The sequence below is a fragment of the Geospiza fortis genome, unplaced genomic scaffold (genome assembly GCF_000277835.1).
Source record: "Geospiza fortis unplaced genomic scaffold, GeoFor_1.0 scaffold23, whole genome shotgun sequence".
In the NCBI taxonomy this organism is placed as follows: Eukaryota; Metazoa; Chordata; class Aves; order Passeriformes; family Thraupidae; genus Geospiza; species Geospiza fortis.
The window spans coordinates 7,263,697-7,290,407 of record NW_005054303.1 but is presented as its reverse complement, the minus strand read 5'-3'; the positions used below and the strand labels follow the sequence as shown (position 1 = coordinate 7,290,407).

General features: G+C 42.3%; 1 protein-coding gene across 1 annotated transcript in view; it reads right to left on the bottom strand.

Moving 5' to 3' along the window:
- The window catches only part of KIF26A (kinesin family member 26A), a 96,195-nt gene that overhangs the window by 61,542 nt on the left and 7,942 nt on the right, over window positions 1-26,711 (bottom strand). The window contains exon 2 of the mRNA XM_031066189.1: window positions 1,537-2,037. Coding sequence (XP_030922049.1) covers window positions 1,537-2,037 — 501 coding nt within the window. The remainder of the gene's footprint in view (window positions 1-1,536; window positions 2,038-26,711) is intronic.

Below are 26,711 nucleotides of genomic sequence, written 5' to 3'. Positions count from 1 at the left end.
TGAGGCAACAGTTTTATCTTAGAATAGCATAGTGGTTAGGGAAGACCACATCTATCAGTCAGCATGGTTAAGCAGGAAGAAATCTGCAGCTGGCTGTTACTGAATTATTTAGGACAAGAATAAGGGCAGACAAAGAATGAGCAGACAAATGGAAATACTTCTCCTTTCAGAGCGCAGGCTTCTTAGACCAGCAGCTTTCCCATTTTTCCTTCTCTATTTCTGTGATATACAAAGAATTTAGAAGGCAATTTAAAGGTAACATCAGATACCATACATGGCCAAATTGATCCCTAATGCATGGAGCAGCATTTTAGAGAAAATCTGTCATAGCAGAAGTTCCTTATAAACTATGAAGAGCTGAATGGGCCATTTTCCCTTTTCTTAGTGAGTGACCTGATGTCAGTAGAGATTCACTGGATTTAAATCCCTCAGAGGTGGAATTTATGTGAATTCACGAATTTCCTTAAGAGAGAAAAGTATGGGAGGCAGGAATCAAGTCTCCAAGCCTTTTCTAGAAGGAAACACTAGTCAGCCTGAAAAAGTAATGTTACACAGCAGCACTCAAATATTTATCTCTGATGATGTTGGAGCTCAACCAGCTGAAGCTACCGAGCAATATTAGGTAGTGTTTACACACAACAGCACATCAGGCATCATGTTAAATTTAAAGCTGCTTGGCACCAAAATACCTGATCTCACAAGATCTGTTAAGTCATCTTTAAGTGAAAACCTTTACTTCAAATTGTACACATTTCATTATTACATACACTCCCTCATTCACTACCTGAAAACTGGAAAGGAATAAATCTCAGTCAAAACCAGCCACACACTGTATCCTTCTTCTTAGCACAGTTCCATAGACAGCCACATAATGAATTTGCTTTTAAAGGTAATGTGCGCCTCTACAAAGCTTTTCCATTTCCCACAAGAGTTCTTACAATGCACACAGAATACAGGGAAACAACATCAAGGCCAAATATCCAAGTGCAGTGACATTTACAGGCATATGGCTCTGCAGAAACCTCCTGAGCACCTTCCTCAGCAGCAAACTGCTCTGCAACACATCTAAGCTGCAGATTAATGCTGTGCATCACAGTCCATCAACAGCAACTGCTGCACTGCACACAGAGTTAGAAGCTCTGCACTAGACTTGAGGGTCAAGTTCACCTTTGATATAAACCCATGAAGCTCCCAGAGCTTCATGTGTGACAAACTTGGCCTTTTGTGTTTTTCTAAAGGAGTTACCAGGTATGTGACAGACAAATAACATCACCTGCATACATGAAGCTAAAATAGGTGCAAAAACATCTGAGGAAAGGATCTCACCATGTGAGATAAGAAAGCAAATTCCTCATGACATCTGATAGAACATCTTCCAAAGCTCTTTAACTCTTCAGCTCTTGAAACACGGCTTAGAATACCATTAGCTGATCCCCACAAAGATAAATATGTATAGAGCTCAAATTTTATCTGTATTTCTCTGTATGTCCACACACATGCAAACAAAACCCAAGCAGCTGAATTATCAGTACTTACTAGACAAGCCTGAGGCAGGAAGCTGTTCACTCTGGAGATACTCCACATGCCCTCGAGGTACTGCTGAGCTTGGATGGTGACAGAGCTCAGGGCACCACTGAGGCCGCTGGGGGCCACCGTCACTTGAACGCTGGAGTTGGGAAAACCGCCCACGCCTTGAGACCATCCCAGTCCTTTCTTCCTCTCTGCCGCAGAGAAGAGATTGGGAGACTTCCCAGGCTGCCTGCCCACCTGCCCAGCAAGGAGTGGCAGGTCCCTCTGGGAAGAGACAGTGACCATCCTGGGTACCATGCTGGTCACTGCCCCGGCGCCGGGCGGGAGGTCGGGCATCTCTGGGTAGCTGACCTGGCTGAGGGTGTGCATCATCTGAATGGCTTCCTGCTTCAGCTGATTCAAGTGAGTGGCACAGGTTTCACATCTGCTCTCTCCTTCATTCCTGTTTTTCTGTAAGTAGTCAGGCACTTGAAGCTTGTCAAAAATTAAAGCTGATAATCGTGGGTCCTAAAGAAGTGAAGAAAAGGGGGGAAACATAGTCAGTTAAAGCGGTGCAGAAAGATAAAAATGAGAGGAAAAAAAGTTCTCTGATTTGCTCTCCACTCACGGAAGTACTCTAAATCTGTTCTGTAACTCTCAGCATTTTTCCTGCTGAATACCCTAACAGGCCCACAGTGGATTAATAAACCAAAAGTGAATTCATTTGTATTAGACCCAGCATGAAAATTATCATCAGAATTAAACAGTGGAGCTGCAGTGTTCCTGATAACTGCTCATTCTTCTAATTAACTCTCCTTTGGAGACATCTACAGCACCCATGTTTCCCATGCTCAGGAACAATGTTAGTTGAGATGCTGAACCTACAAATATCATAACTTGATTCAAAGGCATACCACCATCAGAAACCAAGGAAAATTAGACTTGAAAGTATTTTGAAAAATTAATGCGTGACCTGGTAAACTTCCTGCTGCCCTTACCCTCAGAAATGATGAATCAAGGGGCATAAAAACCAGTTTACATGGTGCTGCCTACAGGACTGTTACTTCTGATCTTTGCAACCCAGATGGTTGCAATATTCCCTTCTGCTACAGCTGCTTTAATGAGAAATAGATTTGAGCCTACAGCCATGTGTGAAGGTGTGACAATGTGCACGCTAAGACGCTGATTTAAAAGCAACACCTATTTTGTTTCCACAGAGCAATTCCCCACCAGCCCTTGGCTAGTTCATTTTAAGGCTGCTAAGACATTTTAAAACCCAGCACCGTGTTTCCACTTCAGAGATAGAGTTACCTATCTCCTGCAACACACAAACGCCCTCCCATCCCAGGCCTGCTACTGTAAAGATTAGTCAAGAGATTAAATCCAGCCCTGTCGTAAATCTGCTATCGAGCCTAACACCAGGCAGTAAAACCGACCCAACTTCACACACCCTCATAGAGCTCTCTAAACAATTAAGGTTTTAATGAAATCACAGCACAGCCAAAGGTTTATTTGTATAATTATTTCAAATGAAAATATTTAATTTTCTTGTTAATAAGCAGGACACACATAGCTGGTAGATCAGCCATCCAACATATGCTGGGGATATCCCCAGATTGGCACTTGTTTTTAAAAATGTATTGCTTTATGCCAAGCTGCAATTGCTCTCTAGGAAATTAATGTCCTATTAGAAAACTCATTCTGGTTTTAATTACAACGCACATCAATAAAACTCTTTAAAGAAGTCTTGGCACTGGTACTTCGGCTTTGCTCTGAATTCAGAAAGTACTAAAACACTGCTTAACTTCTGCAGCAGCAGCACAGAATTTAACTCGTGTTCAGCTGTTGGACTACTCCTGCAATAGTTTTAATCTCTCACAAGACACAGTACAGTGTGGATAGAAACCACTGCAAGTATATCTAGCATCACATTATTCCACAGCCAGAAGCCATTAATCAAAGTTGCTCTTTCTGCAATAATCTAAATTATTGTTTATTGACTTAAAATTAAAAATACTTCTGAGGCTAAGAAAAGCTTCTCCTGCCACTGGCTGAACAATAAATTGATTCACAATAGTGAATCAGCATAAAAAGTGAAGTGAAAGACACTGTTTCATTTTTGTGTCTTCTCTTTATTGAGGTTTAGATCCTGCTAAAAATGCCTTTGAAGTTGCACCATTTGCTTACCCTCATGAGGAGCAAATTCTTTCCCACCAAACCTCCCAGAAGATGGTAATACTAAATTAAGAGATATTAGTCAGGGAAAAAAAAAAGCAATTAATATTTTAGAAACTTTTTTCTATCCCTTCAGCAGAAAGTGCTATTGGTAAAATCAAAAAAAAAAAAAACAGAGACTCAGTGCTGCAAGCTCTATTTAGCCTCGGGTAAAACAAAGGCCATGCAGTCTATCTCCCAAGAAAAACAAACAGCACCGTGCTCAGTGCTCCTCAGAAACTTCTCCAGGGGAAGAGAGCCCTCTGAGCAAATACTTGCTGAGGCTGACACACAGCATCTATTCACAGAGCCCCAAAATAAAACACCTTCCAGCACTGGGTGCCCCATCTGCAGCAGGCACATCCGTGGGCTCACTGCTTTGATCCAAGCTGGGCACACAAGGAAGCACCTGCACGTCCCAACTGCATGAGCCTCATCTGGCAATGTTTAAATTGCTATCAAATGTCAAAAGTTTCAAATAAGCAATTAAAGCGAATTACTAGGTGAAACAGGCTTCTCATTTAAAAGAAATTACTTCTTTTGATGTAAAGAAAATTAATGACCCCAATTCTAGCTCCATAAACACAGTTTACAGCATAAGGCAGATCAGAGTCAGGCCTGTCTCGCAGTTACAAAGAAATCAAGTCGATGTCATATTAAAGGGGGGAACAAAAATAAATTTTAAAAAAATATATATTTAGAAAATTACACAGAGCAAAGCTTATAGGCACATAGCATGCCAAATTTAACCTCATAAGTTATTCATAGTAAAAGAAAAAAGCATCTCATTTCCAATGCTTATATTTTGCCAAGCTTTACCAGGAGCCTCTAAACCCACACATGCAGCCTCTGTGACCCCCAGCTGGCATTGTGGCCAACCTTCTCCAGTTGTGGAGAACCTTCTCCACCTCAGTAAGGGCCCAGCTGGATAGTTAGATTACTTTTATTTTTCCACTCTGAGAGACAAAAACACCTGGCTAATGGTTGGGCGTGAAGGCCAGAGGAAACACAAGTTACTGTTAAAAACATTAACCATGACTTAAAAGTTTAGCCAGCCCCATTAAAGAGGTTTTCCTGCCTGGTGACAATGCCTGGTCCTGGGGAGCCCCTGCTCCAGCAGCCCACACCCTAACAAGGCTGGGCTGGGAGTTACACTCTCGGGTTTAACAGAGGGAAGAAATAAAACCTGAGTGACCAAATGTGTGACACACACGTGGGAAGGGTGAAGCCATCCTTGCTACAGCTCCACCAGCAGACAGGCCAGCCAAACAAAGCGGGTGTGCAAATTGCTGAGGGCAGTAGCACAAAAATTAAACATACAAAACACAAGCCTCTGTTCCAAACACTGCTCCAAAACCTCTGTAGTCTGCTGTGCTACAAAGAACATGACTCTTCTGTTCCTCCACTGTGCTGTCTTTGTCACACCTACTTTCCAAATGCTCTTCTCTCCTCCTGAACGAGCAGGATAAGCAGAACACTGTGATGCTGTAACATTCACAGCTTCCCCTCCCATTGCAGAAACCAAAACCCTAATTTCAGACTCAGCTTGTTAACTTTTGCATACAAATTTTAGATATTCAAACATCACAGACTGTTAGAATTTTAAAAGAAATGGTCCCACTAGGAACTGAGGAGCCCAGCAGCCCCCAGCAAGGTCAGGGCATGAGATAATTACATGTTCTTATATGAGGACAAATTTCCTGAATGCTTGAATTTACCACTGCTTTTCAGCAAGCAGTTCTTACAGACACAAGCCAGCTTGCCAACTGCTGCTGGGAGCTTAGAGACACACATACAAACTGCCCGCAGGAGAGGGGCTCACAGAAATGGTCTGCAAGTTCAGGATGGCAAACTTGGAAAACCAGGACTGTGCTCCCACTAGAACACCGGCAAAACACCCATTTCCTTCAGCACTGGAGCATTCAGCCCAAAGCCTGCCTTCAGGCTTTACCTCTGAAACCAGGAGTAGGGAAAAGGAGCACAGACTTGAAAGCACATCAGGCAACAGCGAGAAGGAAAGAGTCTCTGTGATGGAGGTTTCCCTGTCTGATGTAAGAGCTCAGCTCTGCTGCCTCCACATGAAAGCAAGGAGGACCCTGCAGGGTCCCAGCTGTTGGGGTAGCACCACGTGCTGCATGTGGGGCACACAAACAGAACCCACATTTCACAACTGTAAAACACCACATCCCCAGACCACTGCCCTTGAAACTACAGACACAACTCAAAGCAACTCAAAGCAACTGGGACGTGGCCAGAGGCCAATATCACCAAAAATCCCTGTTACAGCTTAGATACCAAAGTCACAGCCGGGTTTTCAAAGCATGAAACACCAAATTACATTCCTGGACCCAAACTATTCTGAGAACTTGAAGGAGTTTGTAAGCGATAACTGCACTTGAATACTTTTGAAATTATAGCTCAATCTGTAATTTCCCATGTACTCAGAGTTAGCAGTTAGATTTTCTGTTCAACTAACAAGAAAGAACAGAGAGGTTTTTCCCACTGAAAAAGAGAAACAAAGATACAAGCTTTGAATCTTACCTGCAGCTACTGACTTCTAACTCCCAAACTGAGCAAGAGAAGAGGAGGCAGCACAGCATCTGGATTCTCACTTAAGAAGTCCCTGCAGTAATACCCACCCATCTGTAACCTAATCCTTTCAGAGAGGAACTATGCACAGAGTGTGAACAAACGATGACGAACAAATGATGAAAAGTCAAATTGCCAACAACCATCCTCAGTAATTACCCACAATTTTGCTTGGCACTGCTTTCTGCAGTGAGAGTGTATCCAGAGCAGTATTCTGAATTGAATTAAATTAAAGTCTTGATATAAATATAATTTAAGAGAAAGAAGAATCATTGAATGTCACATTGAAATATATAATTAAATACAGATTGAGGTGAACAACATTTTAAAAAGATGCTTTTGGAGAAAGGAATGTACTATCCCAGTGCACAAGAATCAATGTTAATGATTTTTTGTCTTAATTGTCCTTCAAGATCTCTGCCATGCTGCTTACAAATTAGTTTTTATCTTACAAGACATTGTGAAATATTCCCTTGTATCTTCTATATTGACAAATACCTTGAAGGCTGATGCCTGCTTTCAACTATATAGCAGTCATTGTGAAAACAAACAAACAAAAAAAAGCAAGCACTATATTCAGCAAACCCAGAGAGTGTTCAATGCAATCAAGGGGAAAAAAAACAATTCTAATGATTTTTTTTAGAGAAGTTTCCAACTATCTAACTAATCTCAAGGGAGTGAAAATATGAGCTTTAAGTCTTCAAGTAACCCATGTTGTTAATTCATTCAGTCACTGACCTCATCTTATCAGAATATAAACAATCAAGGAAAAACAAACACATGAAGCTTTCACAAAAACAGAATTCACCTGAAGTCCCATCTCCTGGGAGTTAAGGGTATCTGGAACCCGCAGTGTAACTTCACTGTCCTTGAAAACATTCCTCTGAACAAGCAGGAAGGCAATCCGCATTTCCAAAGGGAGCAACATGTGCAGGAATTAGGAAAAAAGTAGATACATTTTTAAGGCCTAATTCCATTCGGCCTCTTTACAGTAATGTCTCACTACCTTTAGGTGGAAGGTTAATTTAAGCCAGTGGGCTGTGGCCCTCCTCCCATTCTACCTCTTAGCAGGATTTCTTCAAATCTCACTCCCATTATTCTGTTTCCAGCCACAACCTGAGGTAGTGCACACAGACATATCCCCTCGATCCTACCCAGCTGAGACTCAACCCAATTTCTTTTCATCTCTGGCATCCCAAAGAGTCTGAAAAAAAAATAAAAATCCAAGCACATTTTCTTACTTATATAAAAAAATTACAGGGTATCTGTTTGAAACAGGGCCCATCTTTCTAACAAAAGCCAGGCAATAGGATAAATCTGCTCCAAACCGCGTGACCCCGCACTAATAACGACTGCGCCGTGTTCAGTTATTGGGCAGCTCCACTGAACTCTATTTATTTCCATTTCCTGCCCACTTTAATGTACTTCAGTGGCCTGCAGTAAAGTTAAAGCAATAGGTGTCTGTCATAAAGATGAATGGTGCTATTGGAATGCATAATACAGTGGAAAGAGGAAATGAGAGCAATCTGGTTTATTTACATCTCAGGCTCCCATCAGCACCTCAGCCCACCTCCCAATGGCTTCAGCTGCCTTTCCTGTTATCTTGCTGTATAGTCCCCTGCAATGAGTTGGCTTTTAACCTCTCAGAACCAGAGGGGATGAGCTGATCTCCGAGATTTGCTTTCATGAGCTGGCAGAGTACTGGAGCAAACAGCCATGCAGTGTGTTCAGTGCAAAGAAAACAAAATAAAGGTAGTGGTTGCCATTTAAATTAATTAAAAGACACAAGCAAAACAAAAGACCCCAAAGAGATCAGCTATCACCGGTAAATTTAGATCAACACACAGGAACCTGACTACTTCTGAAAAACAGTAATTACTGTTTCACAAAATATTACTTTTAATCTTCTTTCTTTACAATCTAATTAAACAGATATTTTACTTGCCTTTGCAAAATGTTTTTCTTAATTTCATCCAATTTTAACATTTGGTGTGTTCTATAAACTACACATCCAAACTAGTATGCAATTTTATGCTTATTTTTAATAGTGTATGACTTCATTTAAAATTTATGACTTTTAATTTGCATGTTTATTGTTGGTTTTAAGTAATCTTTTAATTTTCCCTCTTGGCTCTGAGGCTTACTATAACTTCACAATGTAAATTCAGTACTAATTTTGTTCATGTGAAAACACCATCTTCCAACACACGTTGTGTCTTTTTTAATTTCCCTCTTATTTCTTTTATAAACCTTCAGGAAAGTATTATCACTTGGAACAGCAGCAAGTATGTGTAGAAACAGTTGCATATCTATCACCACACAATACTTGGTGTCTAAAAGCCTTTGTTTGATTCTACTTTCAGAAATAACCACTTGGATGAAGCTGACTTTCAGAAATTCAGACAAAATCCTCTTACAGAAATTAGACACTTTTGTTTAAAAGATAGAGATTTCCATCCCTAATTATTTTTTCTTTGAAACCAGGGAATAAATTTTGGTTAGCCTATGAGCACAGTAAATCTGATTATAAAAACTCTGCTTATCAGAGTCACAAGTGCATAAAAAGTCACAATTTCTCTTTCCTCTTCAAAGCTAGCCAAGGGCTCATGGGTTAGAACAGCTACTTGGGAAAATGATGCTGATTTCATCACACTGAATGCCACCAACCCCACATACAGTTTGAGCTCAGTGAGGCTGCCCAGATAATAGAAGAGCTCTGAATTTCAGCATAGGGATGAAAATCAGAGCAGAGCATCACTTCAGACAAATATGCTGCCTTGTCAAAATGCCTCAGAAGCACCAACTCTTAGTATCATTTTATGGGAAACAAAAGGCTCTTCCCACTATTAGAATTCAGTCAACACATTCTGTGTTTCCAGAATTACAAATTGCACTGTGAGCCTGGTGAAAAGGACTCCCTCACTCATGAACTCTGACCAGCAACCCAGCCCAGCCAGCCCAATGCACTGGGAGAGGAGTCACGCCCCAGATGAGATCTTCAGCATGTCTAAATGATCATAACTTCATTTGTCCCAGGAGAACCGTGCCCATTTGTATCAGACAGACATCTGAGGAGGGAGGTCAAGAACAGCTGGACACCAGCCACAGTGAAAGCAACCCTAACTTAGAAAGACTGCATAGGAAAAAGAAAAAAATTGCTTGGAACACCCCTCTGTGTACAAACCCTACCACTGCTTCAGTCCAACCATCTGAATCCAATTAACAGAACATTGAGCGGCAGAAGTTAGGGAGTGGACACATTTTCCAAATGAACATCATTAGCATAATGTAGATTTAAAACCAACTATGGAAACCAACACTTGGCATTGGATCACACTCCCTTAGTGTCTCATTCACTTGCTCATTTTATCAATTATTTGGTAAATGAATACTTGAAGACCATACAGAAACGATTTAGCCTTCACAACCAGAAGGCTGCCCCATTGTGCACTCCTTGCAAGCTACAAATTACTGCATACAGCACACAGTTAGCACACCAGGCAGTTTTTATTATTACAAAAGTGGATTGCACTTATTCTTCATCTTAATTAAGTTTCACTGCCTCAGTTTGACTGCTTCACAAAAAAAAATTCTTGCTGAAAAATTTTGGGTTTACAACTGAATTTAGGAAGTACTGTAATGGAGTTGGGTTTTAACTATTTCTCCTTGACTGCAATTAAGTAAGGGGAAAAAAAGGAAAAAAAAAAACCTAACAGTAATGAATAGTTAAGGAATGATGAAGAGCATCTGTAACTCCTCAACCACAAACTGGCCACGCTCTGCCTGAAGAGTCAGCTTCAGTTCCTTTGCTTACCAGGTGGCATGTATGAGACACCACCTCCCTGTCCAAGCTGTTCATCCAGCTTGGTAAAAAATTGCCTTCTAGATCCACTTGGGTAAGGAAAATAGGAAATCATTCTACTTTTAAGCAAAGGTAACTCAAAAATTATCAAAGGTGAGTGAGCACTGGCAATTGCTACAGAATGGTGTTGAGAAATCTCTGTCTTTTGAGAATTTCTGAAGAGCAGGGGGAAAACGTCTGTGGGATGTGATCAAGAGATAGATGAGCCCATTCCACTGGAGAAAGCTGGACTACTTTTTAAAGATCTGAAGATCATTCCCCAGCCCTATGACACTAGTTCTGGAAAGATGGGTAACATATCTGTGCACAGACTTGCTGCTTGGGTCCAAGTGCCACAGGCTTCAAACTACTGCTCTACTTAGATGACTGTTAGTTACTATTAGTAACCTACACTATCTTGCTTACCAGGTGCAGGTTTTCCAACTTGCATCATTCCTACATTAATTTCTTGCCTCTTGTCCTAGTTGTGACCCTCTGTACACTTTGAAAAATTCTTCTGTCAAATACAGCCCATCATCACCACACCCAAAACTTTCTCTTCTCACTAATTATGCTACATTTTATATCCCACTTTCAATCTTTCTTTACAGATACCAAGTATAGAAACTACATTTCTTCAATTTCAAAATATTGCTACATTTTTTTCTCTACAACTTCAGGGACCAGCTCTTTAAGAATCCAAATGAAATGCCTAAATTAGAAGGTGCAAGTCCAGCTACTCCTATCTGCCCATCTCAATGGACACCAGGTACAAGTGTGTCCCTCAGGGTCTGTATTGGGAGCAGTGTTATTTAACACCTTCATTAAGGCTGGTTGAGGGCAGCCTCAGCAGATTTGCAGATGACACCAAGCTGAGTGGTGCAGCTGATACACCTGAAGGATGGGATGCCATCCAGAGAGCTGGACAAGCTCAATTCGATGCGAATCTCATGAGTTTTAACAAGACCAGGTGCTGGTGCTGCACCTGGGTCAGGATAAGCCCCAGTACCAATCCAGGCTGGGCATGAACAGACTGAGAGCAGCTCTCAGAAGGGCTTGGGTTAGAATTGCCTCTATCAGCCCAACAAATCACGCTCCTATGATTGGAATGGCAACAGTCTGGAGATCAATGTCCACCTGTAACCCTCTTGTCAGGAAGCCCTGCAGTGGTCCTGTGAAAACTGCAAGATGTGCAACCTCTCACCACCCAAAGGACTGGTGTAATCAAAGAGGAGCAGCTCCCTTTGCCCAAAGTCTGTATTCTACAAACATCAATCCATGGGGCTATGCCTGCAGGCAGACAAAAACCCACTCTGCCCATGCTCAAAGCATCTCAAAAGCCTTCTTAATAGGGTTTATAAACTCTGCTAAGGCACGGGATATAAACATATTAAACCCAAGGGCAAAGTGAGCTTACGTCTGCCTGTAACACATGCACACGTAGACATGCCCACAGATGATTGGCAAAAATACCTCTGCAAACTCTCTCAGGCTCCTCTCACACACACACAAAACAAGCCTTGTCTCCTGAGACACAAAAGCAATCAAATACCTGGCAACAACTTTCAAAACCCTTCAAGCCAGATCCTATTAAAACCAGCAGCTAAGAGATGAAAGGCTCTAGCTCTCCTACCAGTCACACTTAACAAGGCTCTTAAACATTTACTGTATCTTACATTACCTCTATAGAAATTCCACAACTGTAGACAATGCCTAACATCATAGGATACATTTATGTTTCCGTTCAATTGAAGGTACAACATAAAAGGATGTTTTTATTTTTAATTTGTATTCTGGGACCTTGGAAAAGAAGCTGCCTCATCACCTGCTGGAAAAGGCCAAGTACAGAGGAAGAAAGGGTTCTTTTAAGAATAGAAATTACAGCCCCAGAGTGAGACCTGGGCCCTGAAGAAATCCATGGCAACATTCATACTGAATGCAAAGTCATTACATCTCCCTCTAAATTGAAACATCCCTGTTCCTAATTTCAAATTAGCAGCATACTCTTTTACCAGCCTGCCTCTCCATTTCATAAAATGCCCATGAAATGCATGTTTATAGTTGATGGTTGATGACTTAAGTTAAATCTTGGTGTGAAAACTCCGCCATTCTTTTTAAAACAAGGTTTTCCAGCATTATGTGGCAAATCTGCAATGAATAATTAAAAAAACCCTGCCACCCAAGTTGCCTTAGTATTATCATTACACATGTAAATACACATTTAAAACCAGCTGCATAATCCTTGCTAACATCCTTATAAAATCTTACAGTTTGTCAAACAGCCCCCATTGTGGACAGCACTGAAGCAGTTCTAGAGATCATCAGAGATAAAGGACAGTGAAATACCTTGTCCCACCTCCTGCACATCACAGCTCTGCTAATTTCAGTCATGAGAAGTAGTGAACCTGACAGGCTTCTTCAATGAAAATAGATGCTTTAATGTTTTAAGAAACACTCACTTTTATTTAAGCCCATGTGTCTTCCAGACCCACAGTACTTCTGAAAAAAATAATGTTTTTAAAGTACATGATATATGAATAAAAAACACAATCAAGCAGGTAGGGACAGCAATTGAGGATATAAATCCAGAACTGACACACACTACTCTTTGCTCCTGTGACAGTTTTTATATCAGCAAGGCCAGAATCCCTGCTCCCAATGGTCAACTTGAAAAATCCAAGTGGCTGATTCCAGGACTCTCAGCACCATTCCAGGCACTGTCTGTGCACTGTTAATATTTGATGTATGCTTGCAGCTCCAGTCTCAGAGAAAGCCATTATGCAGGATAAGCTCAAAGATGTGTGTTTTACTCCACATGCCTGATGCTGTGATTCACAGGGAAAACCTGCACAGAAGGCACAGGCTGGGATGTTACTGCTCCAAGCTCCATCAGCAGACAGTCACTGAAATAAATTAACATCAGCATCTCATAGAAGTTCCTGCATGAGAATGTTAGGCAAGATTTATTCAAGACTACAGTCTCTGGAGCAATTCATCAGAATCAAAGGTAAGCCAAAAACTAAATAAATGAAAATGGGACCAGCTAGAATAACAAAGCAGCCCAGCCAAGGCAGCAGCCACATGACAGCCAGAGGCATCTCCAGAGTGGTCAAAACAACTGTCCACAGAGCTTGCCAAGAGCCAGATGCTGCTGCTGGAAGAAGGGTAGTGTTGATATAAACTCAGAGATACGAGATGCTTAACACCAAGAGCAATCAATCTTGATGATTCCCACACGGCTGCCAAGCTTTGGTATTATGCCACAAAGAGATGAAAACAAACTTCATAAAGCACATGTAGATCCTACATGAGAAACTCCCTCCACCTTCCCCTTACTACTCAGACACAAACCCACAATTTGGGTGTAGCTTTAAATGACCTGATGCTTTTCCTGAGTTAACAACAGAACCAGGAAAGAATATCGTTGGCTAAACAGAGCACTGTACACACCCTGCCAGAGAACCAATGAACTTATCATACTGTATAGGAAATTCCTATCTTCCACATCAATTAGTGACCCAAGAGTGATTGATTTTATAATCCCAAACTTGACTTACAAAGTGACTTCCTCTGGGGCCAATTTTCCATTACCCAGCATGTGGAAAATTGCATATGGTCAGTGCACTATGAAAACCAAGGAAAAATAAGTGCTATTTAAACCCCAATTCTACCATGCCTCCACATTCTTGCTTTCCTGAGGGAGATGCACTTTTGACAGTTACTTCCTTTCCCTGCCCCAACATCCTATCTGCACCACACACCAGCTGGGCACTCAATCAAAACAGAAACAACAACAGGAACTAGCAGCTATTCATTACAATAGGATCAAAACATTTCTAGGCACTAGTGCTTTGCCAAGTTACCAGCCTTGAAGACCTGCCACAATCCTCCTCCTCCTCCCTCCCATCACAGACACCAATGCTGAAAGTGGCCCCACTTCAACCTGAAGCACCACATTTTGAAGATCACAGCTTTTGAATCAGAAGCCACATCTCAGAACTACAGGAGGCAATGGAACTGGGCAGCAGAAAGGTGAGAAAATTGTCTGGCCAACAACACAGGCCTCTGTTTGTCCTTTATTCCAATCAAGTTAGCATTAGCTCCAGTCTGTAAAACCAGGATTGCACTGCACACTAACTACCAGGGTAATCACAGAAACAGCACCACAATATGATTACTGGGTGCTAATTATATCTTATAAAGAGTTAAAGACAATCAAGTACATGTAATAAAGATTTATATGCAGGTTTTCACTGGCCTGAAACAGCTTCATACATTAATAGGTTAACATTACTGCAGGAACAAAGCAAACAGTTACATCCACATAATAAAATACGTGAAACCCAAGAGCCAGATGTTGGGTCCTTTCATCCAGGAAGCAATTATTTAATTCCTGGGAAAAGATGATCTCTCTCATTGTTTCATCAATACATAATGTATCTCAGAACCAATCCTGGCACTCTGGCCTGGTCTGGGTACAAATCTGCAGGATTGCACAGGGTCATGAATCAAGGGTCTCCTTTTCCTGCACTGCCATTGCTTGTGGGCAGTGAACACAGAGACACTGGAGATATCCTCAGTCCATACCTCTATCTCTCCATTCATGCACAACAGCACAACCCCAAGGAGACTGTAAAGAAAGACTCAACTTCCCCTCACACCCCTCCAGCAAGGCCAGTTCTCCATGGCTGAGCACAACAGGGAATGCCAAGGAGCTGCCCACCCTCTCCACCACAGTTGCTGATCTCCAGCTCTGAGACACAAAGGGTCCCTCAGCCACCAATGAAGGGCTCCCTGCTCCAAGCACCATCAAGAGCTGCTGACCTTTGGTGAGTCGTTTTGGCCACACCATCCTCATCCTCCTTGTCCATCCTCCCAGATAAAACACTCACCACCTCTGGAGAGGTGGACACTCAACAGCCACCACCAGCACCCACCCAGAGAGCACAGAGGACTTGATTACACAGGACCCTACACCACCAGCAACTCAGCACTTTTGCCAACTACACTACAAACAACACAACTGAAAAAGCACATCCCTCTGCAAGGTTACTCCAAGGCTGTCACTGGATAAACCAGCCTGAGCACACCACATGTAAGGTACACCCCTGAACAAGGCACAACAGATAGGAGCACTTAATAAACACAGCCTTTAACTAGGAAACATCCCTGCAGCAATTAAAAGTTTGCAAAGTACTACAACGTACACCTGGTTATTGCTCTGACATCTGCTTAGGTTTTCTGTGTGTTTATAAGTGGGACCAAACAGGAAGATAATTAAGTTTATGGGCATTTCATGACAAAAATGACAACAAGGTACTGCTAATTGTTCATGAAAAATGGCATAAAACCTCAAATGAAGCACATGTAGTGTTTGAAATGCTCAAAAGTTACCACATTTTATAATGAACCATACAGGACCAAATGGTGTTTCTCCTACTAAAGAATAAAATTATTCTAAACTAAGGATTTCATCATAAAATTAGAGGAAATTCACAGTCTGAACAACTGCAGTTGTGCTAAGCACATTTTAAGACATATGGCAACTTTATAATGCTCATCAGGTATGAAGAGCTAGAATTCTGTTGCAGATTTTGAATTTAAGACATTTCACATAAAATTGTGTATCTCAGGAAACAAATTAATTGTTAAGTGTGCATCCTCATAATGTTGCAGACAATATTTGGCATATGTAAATATGACTAACTCAAAATATGAATGCTATTTTCAGTACAATTACCCAATTGTTTTAGAAAGGCTTCAAATAAGTTTTCAAAAATTGTGTGGAGGCATCATTCAAAGTAAACAACTGTAACAAGAGCTACTTTAACTTTATACAGAATTACTGCGATATTATTCAGCTACAATACGTTATCCAGTGTTCTCAAGTAAATGCCCCAATTACTATTGTAAGTCTGTCACTTAAATAGTTCCTTCCTGTTTAAAATGCAGAGAGCCAAATGCATTTTCCCACCACTAGGTATTGTGTAAGACTCCTTTCTCTTCCAGCAAGCTGGCTGAAGATGGATGAGCTTCCAAACTGATATCATTTTTAATTACGTGTTTTTCTCTCATTACTAATTTCCTAAACACGTCTCTAATCTCGCAAAGAAATCTCTGAGCACGGTAGGTGTATCCACATACATCATGCTCTTGAAAATTAAAATGAGATAATGATCAGGACTGCCATCACAACATAACCTGAAACAAGCAAGATACATGAGAGGTGATACACACTCATAGGACTCTGATCTCAAGTGTTTCTGGAAAGCAGCAGCAGTTGGATGGTTTCCATCCTTCCTGTAGCCCCTCTTGGAGCCAGCACACAGCCAGTGGGGTCTAGGAGAGGGAGATGCTTCAAGCCACCTCCCACCTTGCACATTCCACCAGGCTTATGATGCCAAATGTCAGAATTCAGGACATCCCTCTGGCTGTCCTGGATTGCCAGGACCCCTGCCAGGGGGCTCAGAGACCCTGGTACAGAGGCCAAGACACCTGTGGTTTTGATTATGACCCATGGAGCAAGTTACCATAGTGAATTTATCACGGGGAGAAAAAAAAATAGACTTTTGGGGGTTTTAGAATGGGGGTTCAGGGGGCTAAATGGAGGAATCTGGGCTTGTCCAGCCTTTCTCCTTCCTCTTTTTGGCCCCCATCTTCTGCTGTGATGTTGGCACTTTTAGATTGGTTTAGAGTAGAAGTTCACTGTCTAACATCAGTGATCGGTATTGGGAAGTTATTGTAAATATTGTACACACAGTTTTTGGCATGAAAAGATAACACCTCCCTGGGGACAGCCAGAGTGCCTCTGTCTGTCCTGCTGAGCGGACCTCAGCAGGCCAGGAGCAAGAATTTTATAGATAAGAAACAATAAACAACCTTGAGACTGAGAAATGAAGAGTTCTGACTCTTTCTTTGACTGCTGGGCTGGGAAAAGAGACTTTTTAACTTATCTCGGGGTCACTCTGACCAGCTAGAGACCCCAGAGCCAAATGCATTCCCAGCCCTTCCCTCCCTTCCCAACCACTGCACCAAGGAGCACTGTGTGCATAAGAAGCCAGACCAGCTGTTCCTCCACAGAGGACAGGCTCAGTTCCCTCCTGCCATCGGGGCTCCAACAGCTCCTTCCACCCAGGCCAAGGCCTCCTGAAGGAGCTGCCTTCTCCAGGAGCACGGGAGAGCAGCAGTGCTGGAGGCAGCCTCGCCCAGCAGGCAGGTAGGGAGGCTCATGCCCACGCACCAGAAGGGGTCACACCCCCAGCAGCTGCTGCTGCTGCTTGGCAGGAACTGGGGCTATGTATAGACCAGATTAGGTCAACCAAGTGCCAGCCAGGCATTCCCATGGGATCCCTCTCATTCCTCAGATACCTCTCACTACCTGAAAGGCACTGCACAGCTGAGTTTGCAGCATTCTTTAACCATTAAACCAGCAGGGCAAAACCCAAGCTTTTTAGGAGTTATGGGGGAAGCAAAGAAAACAAAAACAAAAGGGTAATTGTCACAGGGCTTTCTTCCCAGCTAAACACTTCACACACCAAATTCCTAAGGGAGTGATGCTTTCAGCACATCAGCTGCCTTCTCATCAACTGACACTTCCCAAATAAAGGAGGAAAATCTAGAACTGTTCAGAGTGGCTGACATTTAAGGAAACAAATAAAGCAAAACCAGATAAATCACAAGCACTTAAATAAGTTTATATCTTCTAAGCAGTCTTAAAATAATATGTCACAAGTATGATTCTGTCTACTCACTCAAAGAAAAGGGATCTCTGTGGTTTTGCAGCAAAAAAGATGAAGACAGAGAGGGACTCTAAATAGGCTTGAAGTGCACACAGCAGATTAATGCTAATAAAACCAGGGCATGTCTAAGGAACACCAACACCAGGGCTCTGGTACACACGCATGCAAGCCACCAGTCTGTAATCTCAGGCTGATCAAAATGCATGTGCTAAATGGGGTAAGCTTATCTAAAAATGTAATGCTAGCTGAATTGCCCCGGGCCCCTAGGGAGGCCTGCAGCACAGTGTGAGTGGGCTGGAGCTCAGATGTTTTGCTGTATTCACACATGCTGCTGTGGAAGCTGGATGACAGAAAAATGACACAACTTCACATTTTCTTCTCAAAAAAAAAAAAAAGTCCACAAAATTTCATCCTGTTTTTTTCAAACCTGCCATCCATCCACTGACCAGGATCAGAAGGCCTAAATCCAGCCTTAACTTCCTGAAGAACTTGATGAAGAAATCCCTATAAGAACCCTGGTTCCTCTTGAAAACTAACACTTCTCCTAAACTTCACTCAGCAAAGGGAAGGAAAAGCTGAAGGACGCTCCTGTTTTCTCCTTCCCACAGCACCTTGGGAGGACCATGAAGAGGACACCTACAGACCTAAGCTCCAGCAGACCTCCACTTTGCAGAACCCACCTGGGAGTCAGGGTAAGGCTGGATGCACAACACAACCCTGACCTCAGGTGGGAGCTCACTGACCACCGAGGGCAGGGCGAGCCTTTCATGTGACTCTGCTGGGTTATGACCGGGCTCCTGATCCTCCTTATTCCTCCTGAACATTTGCTGACACCTCCTTCACAACCAGAGGGACAGGTTCTTTATGAGAAGCCTTTTTACCTTCCCCAGTGAATGTCTTAATCCACAGACTGAGGCAGGTCACATTATCTACACTTATCAAAGACAACATTATGCTTCATAAGCTATTTTTCTGCTTCAGTAAGGAACAAGCACGTTTTATTTCTCACTATGTTTACCCATTACCTCACTGAGCTGCATTATTGTTAGTCTTTCTGGGGCTCTCCTAGAATAGGAACGCATAAAACAGGATTTCCTCCAGCTCTGCATACCTACTTATTCCAGAGTCATTAATGACATAGGACTGGATTGAGCAAAGACTTAACATCAAATGAGCATTCAAAACAGCTGGGAACAAAAATATATCTGCCTGGAACACTGCATCTGTGTTTTGTCTTTTGAAAAATGCCAATGAGGCGAAAATTCACTTTCAAGACCACTTTTACAGGGACGTTTGCTTGAGAAAAAAATGACTTGCAGAACATTTACATGTAGGACATGTATCCCAGTGGACTCCAAATTAAGTTTATAGCAGTTGTTATACATGAATCTGCAAATCAGGTTGTCCTCTTTCTGGAGATCAGGTGTAATATAACTGCTGTCAAAAGGAATTCTGCAGAAGAGACCCAAGAGCTGCACAAGAATCCTCCAAAAACCCAAATCCAAATTGTCTTCCATGTGATAACAAGCAATAGCTGAAATACCCAAGGGTAGGTAACTATCCTCAGAACTCAATTCTGAGGTTTTTAAAGTACCTATAACCAATGTTTTAAGGAAAACTTAGAGGTGTATATATGTGAGAAAAATACAAGTGATACTGTTCCGGGATTTACAGAAATTAAGGATACTGCTTGGGTTCAGTGTTTAGCACCCAAAATAACCTTGGCAATCTCTTAAAGACCTCTGTATGGGTGGAATACACAGAAGCAGTGGCAGCCAGCAGGTTGGGAGGCAATGCAGGGATGCAGGAGGAGAAACACCACGGGCTTTCTGCAGTGCTGTCAGCTCCCACCTGCCCCAGGACATTCCCCACCTCTGCCTACAAACACAGCGATTCCCCAGCCACTGAGTAAACAGCCTTTGAAGATAACAAAGCTTATTCTAATCCCTCACTGATGTCACTCCTACATTGTACTCAGCTGAGCTACAAAACTCCTGGGTTAACTCGCTGGACAGACCGCTCCAAGAATCACTCCTGGGTTAACTCACTCTGTAAGATCAGGATTACCTTAACTCCCTGTTGTTGCACAGACTTCAGAAATCTTGTTCAGGTACAGAAAGAAGTATGTTTTGCACTCAGTGAATCTATGTTTTTTCTTGTTGAATAATCAGACATTTTTCAGCTCAGTTCCTTAGCAGCAGGTGGACCATTTCTTACCATTATGCTTAGTGACACAGCTTTCCCACAGAAAGCACAAGCACAACCTCTTGGAAGGACAGAATGCCATGGACAATTTTTTAACACTAGAAAACAGGACTGTTGCTCCAGTCACAAGAAGGTAAAATCAGATTGACCCTGGACCAGTGTGGTATGATTCTTGGAGTGATGCTGTCCAGAGCCAGGAGTTGGACTTGTGGGTCCCTTACAACTCAGGATAATCTATGATCCTAGCAAGAGAAATTATAAAAACTGTAAAAATAAAACAAAAAAGTAGTGACTTCCAATGAATCACCTCAGAGGACAATGTCTTTGCGTTCTCACTTGTGTTCACTTACCAGTGTTAAGTGTTCTGCATTTCAGTTCTTTAACTATCTACTCCACACTTCTCACTGCACCCAGTCCTCCAAGAGCCAAACCCTCCCACAGGAATAAAACACTGAGTGAAGAACTCAGGGTGAGTCAGGAAAGCCAACCCTGCATATAACACATCTTTCATGTCATCAAAAGACTTGGCAATAAGAAGCTTAAACCCAACTAAATTCTTACAGCACAAACAGAGCTATTTTGCTTTTGAGCTCCATGTGCTTATGAGCAGCCATGACCAGAATAATAAAACACACAGCACAAATCTGAGAACAGGAGCTCAAGTTGTGCCTGAATGTTCACACTCCCTGTCAGTCCCAAAAGCAAGTTTCTTTTGAAAAGCCTGAATATTGTCAGCCAGGGTTTTTTGCCTCTTCAGTAAGCTATATTTACAAGAAAATAGATCCTGGCATTATTTCCACACACATACACATCAACAGGTAATTATGTTCCCACTGAACAGAAAAATGAAGAGGACGTGCTGGAGAAAAGCAGATGGAGGTAATGATACCAACACAGAGAGATGGATTTGGAACACAGGCATTGACCAGTTCTGCAGTCTGGCTTCCTCTGCAATTCACCCATGTAAATCAACTGGAACTGCACAGAGCAAACAGCCTTCATTTTCCACCTGTTAACACAGGTTATTGATTCCACTGTCAATAAAAGAACCACGATGCAAACTGCTATGAAATGAAAATCCAGTGTCGCATGCAACTGGAGACAGAAGTAGAGAGATGTACATTCAGGATGATGTATTGCTGGAAATACTCTTCCCTAAAACCAGCTATGGCTCCCCAAAGGGTTGTTACCAAAGACATGAATACTTCCCACTGCCAAACTGCCCTCAGGGAGCCAGTAAGACTCAGCCAGGGTGTTGCTCCTCATGACCAACTGAGCAAATGCTGAGCACAAACTCCACCTTCCACACAAAAATCAGAGAAACCCATTCACAGCCTGTATTTCACAACATGCCAGCATGAAAAACTCTCTCAACCACACAAATATTCTTCTAATCATTTAGCTCTTTGTGGATGTCTCAGATTTTAAACTTGAATAACAAGCAACTTCAGCAGAGGTCAGTCAAGCAGCAGTAAGGCTGCACAAGGTGGCAGGTTTAAAGCATCTCATGTGTACAAGAGTACAAGTATGAAATTCAGAAAGGGCCCCCAGGGATCCCAATGCAAGACATGAAGATGTAATTAAAAACCATAAATCCATCAAACAAAAAATATGTAAACTTAATGTATTAACTCATATATTCTTCTTCCTTGAACACATTTGTCTTACTCTACGCTCATTTAGAGCCTACAAATAAAAATTAAAAGTATCAGAAGAAATATTTCTTAATATGTAAAAAGTGAGTATCAATAATAAATGCTTTTTACTTTGTTCTTACAGGTAATTGCTGAAAGAAGCTCTCTCAGCAGTCTGCTCAGATGCTGTGCATATTATGAATTATTTCAGCTGTATCTCCTCTTTACAAAATCCACAAAAGGACGGTATCTTACAGTGTTTCCATGCCACTTAATCATCCACACAAAATTACCCTTGTGAGAGCTTGTTGGAGGAATGTCAAATGTATTTGCCTGCCTTTGCAACAAAAACTTCAGAGAAAGACAAATAGTTCACAGCTTACAGTTACACAAGTTACACTAACACCTGAATATTTTAACTGCAGATTCTGGGTTCAACTTTGAATTTCAAGCTACAGGCAAAATAGTTATAGGCCAAATCCTGCCCCATGTCTGGCCCACAGCATAGTTTTCAAGACATCTTACAAAAGCTCTGCAGTGCCTGTAGATCATACTAAGTCTAAGGAACATCTTCTAGAAAGGGTATTTGGGACAAACCAGCCCTTCCACCTTCTGCTCACTGACCAGAGAAGCAGCACCAAGTATTGCCCAGAAAGGACAGTGGCAAAGACATTTGTCCCTCCCCTCCATCCTTCAAAGGGCGAATTTTGTAGAGCAAATTTGTCTCTTGTCATTAACGAGTGTTTCCTTGGAACCAGGTTTCCCAGGGCAGCACTGTGGGAACACCACGGGTGACCCAAAAAGGAGCAGAGTGATTGAAACAAGGATGGCCACATTTCCTGATCATACAAGACACGTGTTAGTCCTCAAGTTTCTGACAATTGTAAAGGCTGTCCCATTACACAGAGTCTCTGGAGACAGCTCCTGCTGTCCTGTTTTGGGGTGGGAATTGGACACATGCCACCAGGCTGGCACAGTGCCATTGATCTCAACCACTTCAGCAGTGTCACCTCCTCCAAAACACACAGCAGCAGCACACTGCTGAAGGCCATGTGATGTAGCCTGGGCATAGACATCCTTCCTGAACTCCTCAGGAGCCACATAAAAGCCATGCAAAAGCACCAGGCAACCCCTAAAAAGAAATTTTTACTTGATAAAGCCATATGCAAGCTGTAGGAAACTGCTCTGGTCTGAGATCTACGAGAAAAGCAGCAATGCCAAAATGAGTAAATACATGCTATAACTTACAATACAGTGAGAACAACATAAGGCAATAAAAACAGAATACAATACAAACTGAGTAGATTTAACATCCCAAATGAGTTCAAACACAAAGTCAAATGCTGCCCACTTACAGTACAATCAGCACTGATCAATTTATACACACAGACAGCGACACAAACCATATTGTAACAAATTATATGTTGCAATAAAACAGGAAACACATTTAAACATAACCTTTTGAATGCTGTGAGAACCAGGACTAATGCTTCTCTTTCACTTTTCATGCTGAAAGCCAACCCAATGCCCAGCCTAGCCACAAGTGTCACATTTCAGTTTTGTACAGAAGGCCTCCCGTCCCATTCACCAGCAGTGTAAAATCCCTCAGCAACATCAGGGGAAGATTTACTAAGAGCAAAACGAAAATTTATCATCTTCCCACAGCTGTCCAGTGTTCCAGTCAATCCTGCCCAGGTATTGATATTTGCTAATAGCAGACCAGCCCCAGCCAAAACTCTGAGCAGCTTGCAAACTCCAGGAACGCTGATCAAGGACAAATTGTAAGACTTGACTCAATGAAGGAGGTTGTACTCACCTAAGCCTCTTTTTGTGAGCAAGAGCTGAGATTTCTCTGATTCACTGTACATTCACTCTACAGCAGTCAGACTCTTGGTGATAAAATAAGCACGCAAAAATGGCATTATGCTGCCTAAAATAGGTGGATATATTTATACTAAACATTTTTTGTCCAACATGAGAATGAACATCTGCCAGCTATGTCTTAAAGGCTCAAGCAGTTTCAAAGCAAACTCAGTCCAAAGAACTATATGCCAAAGATTTACACTCCCTTTAGCCTATCCTAGAGAAGAATACATTACTCCTGCTAAGTGACATATTCCCACCATATTCCAAATGATGGCAATAATAATTTGAGGCTTTGCTCTTAAGTTCCTCTATAAAATTTAGCTTTTTGTTCCATTTAAAAGTAAAACACTTTTAATGAAAAACTAATAATTAATACACCTTGGCATAAACTCCAACAGCAGTAGGAAGGACTGAAGCCACTGAGAGCCCCCAGTTTACAAGGCCACATCACATTTCCACAAGGCAGCTTTCCAGTTCCATCACAGGGAGGCATTGTGCAGCATGCAGATAAAACCATTTTAGGTACTATCAGCACAGCTCTAACCCCTGCTCCCTGAGCTGATCTGACACTTGCTGCCTACTGAAGCTCCACTTCAACTGAACACACACCACAGACCTTCAGTCTCCTTCCACAGCCTCACCACTCCTCTCCTGGTGAACTAGCAGATTTTCAGGACTACCTGTTACTACCTTGACAGTTTACCTGAAGTCCCCAGATTTTTTTAGCTCTTTCTGCTGTTGCAGTGACCCCAGTTCCAGAAACCCCTCCCTGACACCTGACCTCAAAGTTCAGTTGGAAGTCACAGAGTCCACTATTTGCTGTGTCCCTGTGCTATATATTCTTATTATACACATTACAGGAGCAGTCAGCTCTACTAACAGCAGCTGATGATACCTAATGCCATACAAGCAAGAGAGTCACCGCCACAAAAAAAGTTTTTACTGCAAATGAACAAAAGATGGAAGCATTTTCTCTCTGCTGAGTAAAGGAGAAATTAAGCCCCTTAAACTGCTTGCCCAAATTCACAAACTCAGTGACAGATCCAGAGATTAATTCAGATTTTGCATCCCTGCAGTGGGACAATTCCTGTTAACAGAGGCAGCAGGAGGTATGATTCTCCTTGAAGTAAGGCCCAAGTTTTCTCCCATAAGTCACTATACAAAATTAGTAGACACTTGCAGAAGAAGCCAGGCAGGTCCCAATCACAAGCACAGTCAGCAATAGACAAGATTCCTACCTTCTTAATGCTGCCTTCCACTTGGGGATGTACTGGACACGTAAATACAAAATAACTATTCCAGTGCTGCAGGTTTGCGGTCAGAGGACAAGGAGACAAATCCAGACAAGTTAAATTCCACTGATTTCCGGTAAATAAAAAAGAGCAGATACAGTACTTCCAACTGGACAGCTGCCTGTACTCAGTGTCACCAGTATCCAAATAGGTCTAATTTCTGAAGGTAATCCAATGCTGAGAAAGGAAACAGCACTGGCATGGAAAAATATTCCGTAAGACATGCAGACACTTTCAGAGAGGTTCTCCCTGTCTAAGCAAGGTGAAGCAAAATCTCTGTTCACTTTTCATGACAAAATGTTCATCTGCCAGCTGAAAACACAGGGGCTAACTGGCTGTTCCCTACATCAGCATCTTCACTGTGGCAAGGACAATTCAGGCCCAAAGAGTGCAGCTATTTTGGGGTACCCAAGCAGCAGGAGACACGTGCAGCAGCTGTGAACATTGTGGGTAATCCTGGTCATGGAGGGAAAAAAAAAAAAAAAAGAAAGAAAATCCTGGTGGTTCAGTCGTCCCCACTCCTATACCCTGCAGTGCCAGGTCCACAGCAGCAGCCACTATCAGCTGCTGTAAGCCACGGATGAGGAGGAGGAGGATGACTACTGCCTCCAACAACCTCACTGTTAACAAGTCAGAGGTTGGGATCACTGTAGGTGGAAACTCTTGGCAAAAACAATAAAGCAGCTACTACATATTTCAACAGGTTCAAAGTAACCTCAGATGTTAGCAGCAGATGCTCTTTTCCACCCCCTGGGATTTTGAAATGGTTTATGTGTTTCCTCCCTTTCCTCTAATAGGGCAGGGTGCTGAAGGAATTAGCCAGAGAGAGAGCCAGAGAAACACTAATTACCCTCAGCTCCCCGGGAGACCGCAGCACCTTCAGCTAATTGTGCAATCCCCACTCCCCCACTTCAGATCCCCCAGAGAGAAGGTCTCATGCCTCCAGCATCCGAACTGCAAGATAATCCCTCTCACCTGTACTTTAAAAGGCCATGCTTGAAAATCCTCAGTGTCTAAAGCAAACTGATTGCACTTGGTTTCCGCAGCCTGTGTTGTCACACCAGGAATGACTGCACCCAGCCAGAGAGGGGAACTGCTCGTGTCAACACATCTGACACAGGCTGTCACTAACCCTGTTATTGGACTGCACACCTACCTGAAATCCACATCTGAGCTCATTGCCTGGAGCACTCCACGGCCAAGTCTCTGCAAGAGTCTCTCTCACAAAATTAAATATTAAATGTGCATCTTAAAAAAATGCCCCGTAGTTTCATATTTATTAGCTAAGACATTACTTTTCCACTTACACATTTTTGAAATGTTAAATATAGAACATTTTAAGGTGCATTTAGTGCTTGTGAAAAGCCATGAAAACTGGATTCCTCTAGAGAGCAATCTTTAAAAGACATCTCTCCTACTCTATTCCCCTTATCCATATCAATTCAGATGCAGAGAGAGATCTCTCATGAAAATAAAAGAGCCCCTAAGTAACAGAGGACCCCAAACTTAGCCAAGACTCAGCTGTGTCACCATTGTAACCCCAAATTCCAGGCAGTAAAGGCTACCCCAGTAGTAAGAGTTGACACACTAACAGAAAACAATGGGCACAGGCAGGAAAACTCAGCAGGGACTGCTCCTAAAAGCTTAGACCAATTCCACACGCACCTGAAGTGCTGCAAGAAGCCCCCATATGCTCTGAATCCTTTTTCTTTCAGGGAAGCACGGCCCTGCAGGCAAACACTGAGGACACAGAGCCCTCCCCCAGGGTCCTCCACATGCAGTACCCACCAGTGCACACTGAGGAGACAGGTATCGCAGCCAG